Raw genomic sequence first — 11,936 nt, 5'->3', positions numbered from 1 at the left:
TGATGTCATTAATATTCAAGAGTGTTCGGATTTGTGATTGTATTGATGGGGTAATACCTAGCTAGTATCGATCGCAAGCTGTTAAGACACTGTATCTGACCTAAGCACGAAGCTTTTATCTATTCAGAAAAAGAAGCTGGTGATATAGAATCTTCAACGGGGCTGCGTTCCCCCTTATATTGTTTACAAAACCCATACCTACTGTCCCCACTAATTACCAGCTTGTTATCCAAACTAGCGACACCCTTTTAACTGTGAAATCCCTTAAGGGTCTCACTGTCCTACATAGTCATAGACTGATACAGGACGCAAATGGAATAATAATAATAGAATCTCATTCCTACCAAATGATAAATCCCATGAATAAGTTACCTATTCTATGATTTTATGTGCGCGTCTTACGACTTATCAAACCCCAGGTCGTGAGTCTTACTACCTTCGTACCACTTTTACTGTAGATGACAGTCAATCTACCGTCCCGACGATCCAAGTCGTTCTCTGCTACGAAACCAGTCTCCGTATCTCATCAGCAAGCCCAACGGTGGAATAAACAAGGCTGAAATCAATGCTAGAACACTGTTACCCCAACCATACCCAATGCCTTGATACAGAGGAGGGCCAATCAGCGGGAGAAAAGCCCCAGCAAATGCGCGAAAGATCACACCGGCACCTATAGCAGATGCTGCATGAATCTTGTAAACATCCACCACATACGTTTCGATTGGTATAGTGGAAAGCGTCATGCTGAACCCCGCCACTGTGGTTCCGATGAGTGGCACAATGTACTGAACGTGAAACTTCAATGACCAGCCGTAGATGAGAAAGCCCATAGGAAGAATGATCGCGGCAAGGAGTAGATGTATTAGGCGCGACTCCGGCTCGAATGCTTCGCCCTTCTTTTTTCGCAGATGGATCATGTAGCGGTCGGAAGTGAGACTGTAGAAGATTAAAGCGATGGTATTGCCGATGGCGAGACTCAAAAACGTGAGGCCAATGGACCCGCGAGAAAAGACGTTTGGGTACGTTGATTCCATGGTTTCGGTGATTGTGGCAAGAATCAATGATACTAAGGCGTATTTAATTGTCATGTAACTCGTCGTCAGCATGAGGATGGGAGATTGGATCAGGATGTGCAACGGCTTCATAACGCTTTCGATAATGGTGGTTGCATCAACACGCGCCTGATGTTTGGAACGATACTGTTTGCCATCCGTGCTCTCCTTTTGTAACCGCTTTGCCTTCCGCTTCAGAATGACGACTGCGTATGTCTCCCGGTACACGACCAGTAAGAGAAAGCTAAAGAATCCGAGCACGATGGCCGCTAGCCAAATCGACCATCGCCAACCCAGATCCTGTGCGATATACGATCCTGCGACAGGTGAGATGAAATCTGCTATCATCTGGGTTCCCATGACCAATGCCATGGTCACACCGGTGTGTTCCATGTGGAACAAGTCCCCGACAATCGCGGGCCCAAGGGTGAGAATTGGCAGGCAGCAGCCCGTTAAGAATCGGAACGCAATCACCATGGGAATGTTCACACTCAGGGCGGTGGCGACCAAGCAACATAGTGCGAGGAAATTTCCAACGTGGAAGACGGGAAGCCGGCCGAATCTTTCAGAGAGCGGTGCAATAAAAAAGGGACCAATTCCTTCCCCAAGCTCCCAAATCGTGACAAGCAATGTCTGGTCAAGCGAACTGTGTGAATGAAACTCCTCCAAGATCTGTGGTGCTGTGGGCGTGATAGTCATTGTTGAAAAGACACTAATTCGGTCAGTCAACGGCGACAGATGTAAAAATCCTAAGGGGGAGAAACACTCACCTGACGAAACCCATCCACGAGACAGCGGACACAATTAGCCATTTTCGCGTTGACGACCAATTCAATGGGTTTTCTGGGTCGTTCTCCTCATAGTCCACGAGGACTACATCTGAATTGCTGTCTGTGATGGGAACTTCCAATTGCTGTTCTGCGAACTTTTCATTCTCGCTTCCCGAAGCAGCATTAGGCCCATTGTTTGGTGATTTTTGCGGTTCGACTGAAGCTAGCATGGGGACTGGAATCACATTGATAGAAGCCATTAGTGTCGAGCAATTTAGGAGTGTACGCAAATTGTGTCTATTCAACTGCTGAGAGAGCAGGCAGGAAAAGAGACATTAAAGCGGGGGGCTTAGGGCTTTAGAAGTACATTCCAAAAGTCTGGGTGACTGCGCTAAACAGGGGTCTGTTATCTAGACATGCAGCAATAGGCGACTGTCGATCTATTGCGAAAGAAATTCTCGACCGCCTGGGCAAGGATTCTTATCAGTCAGCGAACGGAAGCGTCTACCCGTTCTCCATCGGGTTTAGACCGGAAATGACAAGACCAGGTGCCATGTGTACCGGTTCTCGTAAACTTTCCCTGGTCCGATTGTAAAGTCGGAAGTTTTGAAGGGATTCAGGGAATGACTCCTGTGTCGGCTTGTCATCGGTTCGTCATCGGTTCGTGGGCTGAAGTGAGAACCCCCAAACTGAGCTAAGTCATGCCATTGCTGAACTTAATTTTATAACTGTGTTGCCTCTACTCAAAATTCAATCTGTCCCTGTACGAACCTCAGTTCTCGTCTCGTCTCTCTGTGAACTTCATTGACGAAGCCGCTCAAATTTTGTGGGTCAGTGAAACCCTCAAACTTATCATCGCTCTCGTCGTTAGGGTTCTGTCCCTTCGCTAGCAGAAAGCACACTCTAGCAATTACAGCTTTCAATCCTAACGCATTTGGCTCGCTATTACTCTTGGTTATAAGAGAGGTATAAAGGAGAATATACGCTATAAATACGTAGTAGACCATGGGAGAAGCACTTCATTCTGGCTCCGTTGAGCACTTATCGGACAAAATGGAGAAACCGCTGCTGGACGATCGATTGTACCGGGTGATCCATTTGCCCAATCACCTGGAGATTCTTTTGATCCACGATCCAGACACCGACAAAGCTGCTGCTGCCATGGATGTCAACTTTGGTAGCTTCAGTGACCCGCATGATCTGCCAGGGACCGCACATGCGGTAGAACATTTCTGTTTCATGGGTACGAAAAAGGTGAGCTACCGAAATACAGACATATTGAATACCCAACAGCGTACTGAGGAACAAATACTGACATCATTCGCCTAGTATCCGGGAGAGAACGAATATAGCACGTATCTGACCAAGTATGGTGGTAACTCTAACGCCTACACGGCCTCGACATCAACCAATTACTATTTCGAATTATCCGCGAGCTCAACGTCTAATTTTTCGGGCTCGTCCGCAACTGTAAAGCAATCCAATGTTCCAATCGCCAAAGACAAAGCTCCTCTGTATGGCGCTCTTGATCGTTTTTCGCAATTCTTCATCCAGCCACTCTTTCTCGCGGATACCCTCGACCGCGAGCTTCGCGCTGTAGATTCAGAGTATAAGAAAAATCTTCAAAGCGACGCGTGGCGGCTTATGCAACTGAGTCGTAGCACTTCGAGTGATAAACATCCCATGAACAATTTCGCAGCTGGCAATTATCAGTGCTTGCGTGAGATTCCAGTGTCGCGGGGCGTCAATGTTCGGAAGCGCTTCATTGAGTTTTACAAGGCGTACTATTCGGCCAACCGCATGAAGCTCGTAGTTCTGGGTAGAGAGCCACTGCAGGAATTAGAGAGCTGGGTTCAAGAGCTCTTCTCAAACGTACCGAACAAGAACCTGCACCGTTTGAGGTGGGGTGGTATACCAGTCCTAGATGAGCCGGAGCTCATGACTCAAATTTTTGTAAAGCCAGTGATGGAGCTGAGACTTTTAAACATTAATTTCACGTACCCCGACGAAGAAGACCTCTTTGCCTCCCATCCCAGTCGATATCTGGAACACCTGATTGGGCATGAGAGCCCTGGCAGTGCCATTGCTTATCTAAAGGAGCTAGGTCTTGTGGACTATTTGTCCGCCGAGGCTTCTGCTCAATGTCCCGGAACAGCACTTTTTTATATTGAAATACGACTCACTGAAAAGGGAATGCAAAAATACCGGAGGTCATAAAAATCATTTTCCAATATATTGCTATGCTGACAGAGAGCCCACCACTTACCTGGATCTCAGACGAAATGAACCGCTTGGCAGAGGTGGAGTTCAAATTCAGGCAGAAACTCCCTCCATCCCGAACTGTGAGCGGTCTAGCCCAGCTCATGCAGAAAGCTTGTATACCACGCGAGCATTTACTGAGCCCTTCCCTCATTCGCAAGTTTGATCCAGAAAATATCGAGCGCGGCCTATCCCATCTGCGTCCTGATAACTTTCGATTCTTTGTTGTGGATCAGCAGTTTCCGGGAGATTGGAACGCAACTGAAAAATGGTACGAGACTGAATACAAGCTCGAAAAAATTCCCGAGGGTTTCAAGCAAGAACTCTGGGCCGCAGTTCGGGCGCCGGTCACAGAGAGGCCCTCTAAAGTTCACTTGCCAGCTGTGAACGAATTTGTTCCGCAACGATTAGAGGTTGAGCGGAAGGATGTCACAGATCCAGCTCGGCATCCTACGCTGATTCGCCATGACGATAGTGTTCGTGTGTGGTTCAAAAAGGACGATCAATTCTGGGCACCAAAAGCCAATATCGAACTCTTTCTTCGGTCGCCCGTGGCCTCGGTTACTCCAATGAATACCATCATGACCCGTTTATATGTTGATTTGGTCGAAGACAGCCTCAAGGAATACAGTTAAAATGCAGAAATAACTGGTTTGAACTATAGTATATCTGAAAGTGCACAGGGATTAAACATAGAAATAGACGGTTTCAACGACAAGATGTCGGTGCTTTTGGAGTAAGTATTATTGGGAGTACGAGATTTGAATATCAAGCAAGAGCGCTTCAACGTCGTAAAGGAGAAAGTGAGGAAAGCGTATAAGAATTTTGACTACAGGGAACCGTACCGACAAATCAATGCCTTCTCGCGCATGTTGATCAGCGAAAGATCTTGGGCTCCCTTTGAAATGCTCGAGGAGCTTCCGGCAGTGACAGCTGAGGATCTGCGCTCATACTCTCCCGAACTGCTGCGACAGATGTATATTGAGATTCTCGTCCACGGCAACTTGCATAGAGAAGACGCGCTAAGCATTGCAAAACTTGTGGAATCAACACTCCGCCCACATCGATTACCAGAAGCTCAGTGGCCGCCACGCCGCGCGATTGCGCTGCCAAGCGGTGTAAACTACCTATATGAGCGAGTACTAAAGAACCCGGATAACGTCAATCATTGTCTCGAGTATATCATCTCGGTCGGCTCTATCTCGGATCGTGTGCAACGAGCCAAGTTGCTACTTTTTGCCCAGATTGCCAATGAGCCGTGCTTTAACACACTTCGTACAAAAGAGCAGCTCGGTTATATCGTCAACTCGGATGCAAGCGTCTATGCAACTGTCGGTACATGGTGCATCATCGTACAGAGCGAGAGGAATTGCAAGTATCTCGAAGAGCGTTGTGATGCATTTTTGGTGAAGCTTGAGCAGGATTTACGCGCAATGACCGACGAGACGTTTGAGGAACATAAGATCGGTCTGATTAACAAACGCTTGGAGAAATTGAAGAATTTGGGTCAAGAAGCGTTGCGCTTCTGGAATCATATTACAAGTGAGGTGTTTGACTTTGAGCAAGGTACGTTTGCTACTTTTCAAACCCTTCCAATCCATACAATTTGCACACGTTCTTTGCGTTCCTGTACATATACTAACTCGATCGACCACATCCTAATAGTCTATCGTGACGTCGAAAACATTGAAGCACTTACAAAGAACGACATATTCGAATTTTTCAACCAGTACATCCATCCCTCCTCTCCAACTGGCGCGAAACTGTCTATACATCTTATTGCACAGGCATCTACTAGGGTTCTGCAGCAGCAGAAGACAGAGCCGCCGCTGAAAATAACACTAACGCTTCAACGTTCAATGCAGAGCAAGAAATTATGGCAGTCAATGAACATGAGGCTTCAGTGTCCAGCGTGAAAATTCCCGTTAAGATTGAAGATTTCAAAGCATGGAAGGCAAGTCTATGCCTTTCAGCGGCTGCAACTCCGGTAAAGAGCCTAAGTGAATTCGATGACTTTGGATCGACGTTATGATGTCCCTGTTCAAATCCTTCATTTGGCCCGGTATTAGAGCCATCAGTCCATTGCTGCATCAACATCGCTATCTTATGGTAGAGAGCTGTCTTCGAAGGTTGAGCGCTACCTTTGATTACCTTCCATTGAGGATTACAGGGAAGCTCTTGAAAAGACAAAGTGGAAATTCGGTTTGAGAGTTCGTCGTTCGTACAAGTACAGCAAAATACTCTTGCTTATGGTGCGTCGCAGACCATTTGGGTCAAGTTTCAGACATCATAGCGCGTAACCACATGCCGTCAATTCAAGACCGAATATTGAACGCTACAGGCGCAATAACATAGAATCAGCAAGAACTTTCAAACCAAATCGCCTGTGTCTCTGTTCTGTCTGGTCCTAAGGCATGTTGCCGCTTCGCCACCTAAGCCCGAGAGTCGCGGCAAAGTCCTGTTTCCGACCTTGCGGCTGCGGAACAATCTTGCAATCAGCCTGTCGATACTCTCCGACGTCCGGAACGCTGTCACTACATCGTCTCTCTCTTCAATCCTACGCGTACGATCAGCACTTAATAAAAAGCCTGGCGTCGTGATGGCCACCTTGTCCAGACACTCGCGGATGCACGTGATGTAAAGCCATCCGTGGCCGTCGTAGTCAGCTTCAGCTTCTCGACGAGCGTGCACTTCTTGCGCGATGACACGTTGTATAGCTCGCGCATCTTTAATGGGAAGGCCAATTCTACTCTACCATTGCGAGTTCCAGTGTTTGAAAAGTGCCAGTAACCAAGCAGATCCCAAGCAGGGTAAACTTCTTATTTTCCATCACCCACATCTCTGACTACTTTCTCCGCACTGTAAAATTGGATGCTATGGGCTAAGCGAGCCCCCCTATTATAGATCAATCGTCTGCATGTAATGTACCGAAGGCTGCTCATGCTAGGTTTTGGCTTTCCGACTTTCCGTGTATGCAGCGCTTCAAGCAATGCTTGGGGCCGTTTCACGAATTACGACATCGGCACCATTTCGCTAGGCCTGCGAACACTCATGGCCTCGCGTCAATTCAACTTATTACGACGTTTGCGAGCACGAGACTGCTCGGAGCAGATTTTAACATGCTTGCCGCGATCCGAGACGATCTCCAATTCAACAATGTCTGGTAGAAATGATGTGAATCTATAAATTGGGTCAAGGTTAGGAAATAGAAACCTTTGAAAATTTATGATGACTTGCTGTAGATAAAAAAATAAACAATCCTTAGTATTTACTACCTAGGTATGCAGAAGAACGGTAAAAGTTAACCAACATTGAGCCGCAGGTAATCATTCCATTTAAACCGAATGAAGATCTACCAAACTGCCAACCTCTGTATATGTACAGTGACGTTCCATACACATTCTAATGTGAAGGGGCTTTTCGGGCGCCACATGCTAGGCTCTTCAGAATAACTTCAAATTCACCCTTAACATTTGTTAACACATACCTATTTCTTTCCACTTACCTTTCCCAACTCCTGATGATGTGAGACACTATAAATACCAGGTTGGTCCCGTCAGCACTTATCCCATCCCATCCCATCCCTGAAAAGGGGGCGTTCTTTGATGTATGCACTGTGCGGTGACAAGCAAGTCTCCGGTGAATATTTAGAAACTCTCTCTCAACATCTTGACAGCTTGCTCGAGGTGCAAGTGTAGTCAGTGGTACATTGGTGACTGCATTTATATCGTCGTGAATGTCTATTGCGGCTGTGTGAATTAGATTCAAGATCTCATCGGTTGGAGGGGGAGATATCCGTGCAGCCTCTAATATGGTTGCCATCTTGCGGCTTAGTGGAACAATGTACGTCCCACCCCACGTTATTAGGTGGAGTTTTGCATACTTTCTGGCCGCACGAGTATATACTGCAATACGACTTATAGGAAATGACAGGACGGAGTCGAAAATACAATGAGCTAGATGGAAGCAAGAAAATGTCCCTTGTTTCGAAGGCAACCTCTTTTTAAGGGTGTACGTCTGGAGGGCTAGAAAATGTATTGACTGTAGTACATGTGAACAATATTCTTACTTGGGGCTATAGCTTCGGGACCTTGTATGTGAGCTTGATAGTCTCGATCAAGATTGTTGCTAATTACATTTTACCCGCTTAGACGCACTGCTATCAGTCTCCAATCTTTTTCGAGAAACAGGCTTTCTACTCGGCTTGCTAAACTCCGCTAATACATAAGCAATAAAAACACTTTTCTGTTTAAAATAAACGCCTTTATTGTATAAAATGTCTAAAGCAACAGTACGAGCAGCTTGGCCCAGTTTTATAAACTGCTCCAATAATGACGAGCTTATTTCAGTATTATTACACATGTTATTAGTCCATTGAATCTGTTCTACTATATCTCGAATAAGCCATGAATTTCTCTTTCCCCATAGTCCAAGAGTATTATCAGAATCAGAGTCATATGGATCGTAGAAAAACAATGCAGAACACCAAAGTAAAGTAACATCAAATACACTAGTATTTGATATACGAATACAATTACCAAGAATTGATAACTTGGTAGTTAAACGTGTATGATGGTGAATATTGAAGTTTATCGGTAGTGTTGTTTCTATCCAGTTCTCCAACTTCGATTTAAGTCTCTGTGACGTTTCTAAATCATAATCGAATTGCTGATTTGGTTCTCGAGAATTCAAGTTGGCAAACTGCTCCTTGGCAAGCTCTTCCTCATCCGAATCCACATTGAAGTCTACTCTGATATTCTTTTCGAAATCGTCCAAGTTCACTTCGCTATCTGATGACTCTTCGCAGCTAGAAAAAATGCCATGTGCCGATATAGAGTTGGAACTAGTTGAGAATCGAGGCGGTGTTTCTTCAATCGTTTCTTTGAGAATGACGAGTGATGACTGAGAAACCTGCGCTTCTGAAGATAGCTGAGCGTATAGTGGCGGTGATCGAGGAACTTGTACTTCTGGATATGGCTGAGCATATGGTGGCGGTGACCGGGGACTTTGTACTTCCGGAGAAGGCTGACCATATGGCGGTGGTATTGGGCGTTGTTGCTTCTTATAAACGAATTTATCCCATTCTAGTAACATAGCCCCTTGTTGAATATACATTTCCTTCAAATTACTTTTGTAGGTATTGGTTGCAGTCTCACTAATATGCATACGGAGTTTTTCCAAGTGTACTTTTGCATAAGTACTTGGCCTGATGTATACACTGAAATTTGTGGTATTAGATAGAGACTCAAGGCCACGAATCAACATGTTTGTAGTCGTGGTATGAGGTCTGATTGTAGTTGTTTTCTTCTTTGTAACGACGAACCCCTTCGAGGTGAGATTGAATTGTAGAAGGAAAACATGCTGTGCATTGCTTAAACCAGCTTCGTGAATAGCAGAAACGTCGTGAGATAAATCAATACTCGATATTGGGTAAGGTGTAGAGGCATTCGCAAAATCGGCATCTGGAGGAACAACTAATAATAAATCTGTCTGTTGCTTCTTACCAGCAAGCTTAATAAACACCTGGAGTTTAAAGTGAATATGAATCCGTCCTTCTATACCACGATATACAGTCATAAAAAAACCAGGTGTCTGCTTGTTGTCATGCAAGCAAGAACCTAGTGTCAATGTTGTGCCTGATTCATTAACCCATTTCACGAATACCCTCTCATCAAGAAGTTTTTCTAGCTGAAGTTTTTCGATTGGAACCGATATCGACATATTGAGTCCTATGATTGCAATTAGCAACAAAACGTAGTTAAAGAATACTTGCATTTAATAAAAAAATGCTAGCCCACACTCTGTGTGCTTCCCACCCACCCAGGCTATAGAGCAGCCTTGACTCTTCGAATAAAATGAGATGTAGAAGTGATCAAGAAAAGCTACTATATGAATTGTGTTGAAGTTGTTCTAAACAGAAGGTGCTGTAAGAACATAACCGCCGCCAGGGTTGTTCTAAACAGCAGATGCTATAAGGACGTAACCGCCGCCAGGGTTGTTCTAAACAGCAGATGCTGTAAGGACGTAACCGCCGCCAGGGTTGTTCTAAATAGTAGGTGCTGGAAGGACGTAACCGCCACCAGGGTTGTTCTAACAGCAGAGGCTGTAAGACTCTTGTACACAGCACAATACAGGAGCAATTTGACTGGAAATATTGTGCTTGTATAGTTTTGATAGATGTTATACGATAGAGGTAAAGCGATGTGAGGGTAATGATAGGAAGATGGTGGTCGTATATTCGTGATGAATATTGTGCGATGGAGGGTAAAGCGATGAGGGTAATGATAGGACGATTGTGGTCGTATATTCGGAATGAATATTGTGCGATGGAGATAAAGCGATAGAAGGATAGGGACAGAAAGATAGTACTATTGTGCGGCGATACAAATGAAGAGATAGAGGAAAATGGAGATGATGATGGAAATGGAGGGAGTCAACACACTGGATGCTACTGAAACCCAGATTCGGATCGGAAATACTATTTCCCCGGCCACTAACAGGTGAATAAACGACGTCAAATTTCTACAGTGATTGGCTATTCCTCTTGATGCCTGAAACTTTTTGGGCTTGAGGCTTTGTCGATCTTTACAGAGGCATTATGTATCACAAAAGAGGGTTTGGTCATTGTTCTCGTTCCGGGTGTGGTTTCCTTTACAACTAGGCCTAGGTGCTCTGTACTATATTATGTGAATGAAATACGATCTATACTACTTGATTCTAACCAAAGATACAAGATACAACAATTACATGACTCCCTATATACAGTGGACGTTCATAGTCAACGCCCTTATTCCTTGGAGGATTTAACATTGCGGAGCGCGGTGGCTAAATATCCTAATGTTTAGCATCCAAATACATACAACAAACGATTTTTACATAGAAAGCATGAGATCATGAAGACTATATCTGGGCATTCCACATCATACTTCGTAGAATTAGTATCTGCCAAAAGTGGTTCCACTAACTCCACCATTAATGATCCCAGCTTGGAAGCCCGAGCTGTGAGAACCAAATGTCACTGTAGTTAAACCGTTTTGGTACCCCGCAGCTTTTGCGACAGCTTCTTCCTGCGACTTGGACAACAGCTGATACAACAGCTTCTGCGATGCTTTCATCCCTGAAAGTTCTTCTTCAAACTGTCGTACTGCTTCGATTTTGCCCTCCCTGAACTCAACTGTTTCATCATCATCATCATCATCATCGTCACTACTGAGGTTCAGCTCTTCCAACCTATTCTCTAACACTACCAGCTGTCGATCCGCAGTAGATATAACATCCTTGACCTCAATCTGCTTTGCAGATATCATTTTCTTGATTTCTTCTGTGATATGGCTATGGCGGACAGAGCTGTATCTATTAAAGCGGGATTAGCATATCTTCCTGAATAGAAACGATTAAATTATTATTACTCACAGCGTCGCTATACTAACAATAGAATTAATAGCAAGCCTACAGTTTGAAAGCTGCTCTGACATAGCTTTGATTTGCCCTTGCTTGAAGAATCCGACTTTTACTTGATCCTGCCATGATAATTTTCCACCTTCTGAGTGTTTGGTCCATCGCTGAAGATCAGCCCTGAAAAGATCGCATGCTTGCGTGCAACTATTAATCGTTGTTTCTGACTGCTCAGCTATACCTTTGCCAAGTAAACTCCATTCTCTCTCGTCTATACTTTGAAGTGATTTGAGTGCTGCATCGACAGAATGCACATTGTCTACTAGACGATTAACAGTTTTAGGTGCATCTTTGAGCTGTTGTAGATCTTCTAGTAGTAATCGTGTGCCGTGTAAAGCTGGCACAACAATACCTACGATACTAGCGGTGATACTGAGAGGATCAGCCATTTGTGATCGTT

At 44.8% G+C, this 11,936-nt stretch overlaps 4 protein-coding genes across 4 annotated transcripts; 1 reads left to right on the top strand and 3 right to left on the bottom strand.

Annotated features, from left to right (window-relative positions):
• Positions 1-470: 470 nt before the first annotated feature.
• On the bottom strand, positions 471-2,082 carry Bfra_002661 (putative bicyclomycin resistance protein; the record flags this gene model as incomplete). The annotated part of the gene is made up of 2 exons (XM_037333076.1): positions 471-1,764; positions 1,823-2,082. The coding sequence occupies 2 exons, from the start codon at positions 2,080-2,082 to the stop codon at positions 471-473; spliced, it is 1,554 nt and encodes a 517-aa protein (XP_037195204.1).
• Positions 2,083-2,827: 745 nt separating this feature from the next.
• Bfra_002660 (putative peptidase m16 inactive domain-containing protein) lies at positions 2,828-6,113 on the top strand (the record flags this gene model as incomplete). Its single annotated transcript, XM_037333075.1, has 6 exons — positions 2,828-3,076; positions 3,152-3,926; positions 4,073-4,669; positions 4,724-4,817; positions 4,917-5,647; positions 5,890-6,113. 6 exons carry the CDS (start codon positions 2,828-2,830, stop codon positions 6,111-6,113), a joined length of 2,670 nt encoding a protein of 889 aa, XP_037195203.1.
• Positions 6,114-8,209: 2,096 nt separating this feature from the next.
• Bfra_002659 (uncharacterized protein) lies at positions 8,210-9,856 on the bottom strand (the record flags this gene model as incomplete). Its single annotated transcript, XM_037333074.1, has 2 exons — positions 8,210-9,604; positions 9,653-9,856. The coding sequence occupies 2 exons, from the start codon at positions 9,854-9,856 to the stop codon at positions 8,210-8,212; spliced, it is 1,599 nt and encodes a 532-aa protein (XP_037195202.1).
• Positions 9,857-11,016: 1,160 nt separating this feature from the next.
• On the bottom strand, positions 11,017-11,925 carry Bfra_002658 (uncharacterized protein; the record flags this gene model as incomplete). Its single annotated transcript, XM_037333073.1, has 2 exons — positions 11,017-11,434; positions 11,495-11,925. 2 exons carry the CDS (start codon positions 11,923-11,925, stop codon positions 11,017-11,019), a joined length of 849 nt encoding a protein of 282 aa, XP_037195201.1.
• Positions 11,926-11,936: the final 11 nt, after the last annotated feature.

The sequence above is a fragment of the Botrytis fragariae genome, assembly GCF_013461495.1.
Source record: "Botrytis fragariae strain BVB16 chromosome Unknown tig00000012, whole genome shotgun sequence".
NCBI lineage: Eukaryota > Fungi > Ascomycota > Leotiomycetes > Helotiales > Sclerotiniaceae > Botrytis > Botrytis fragariae.
The sequence above is the reverse complement of the archived record's forward strand: the minus strand, read 5'-3'. Positions and strand labels throughout refer to the sequence as shown.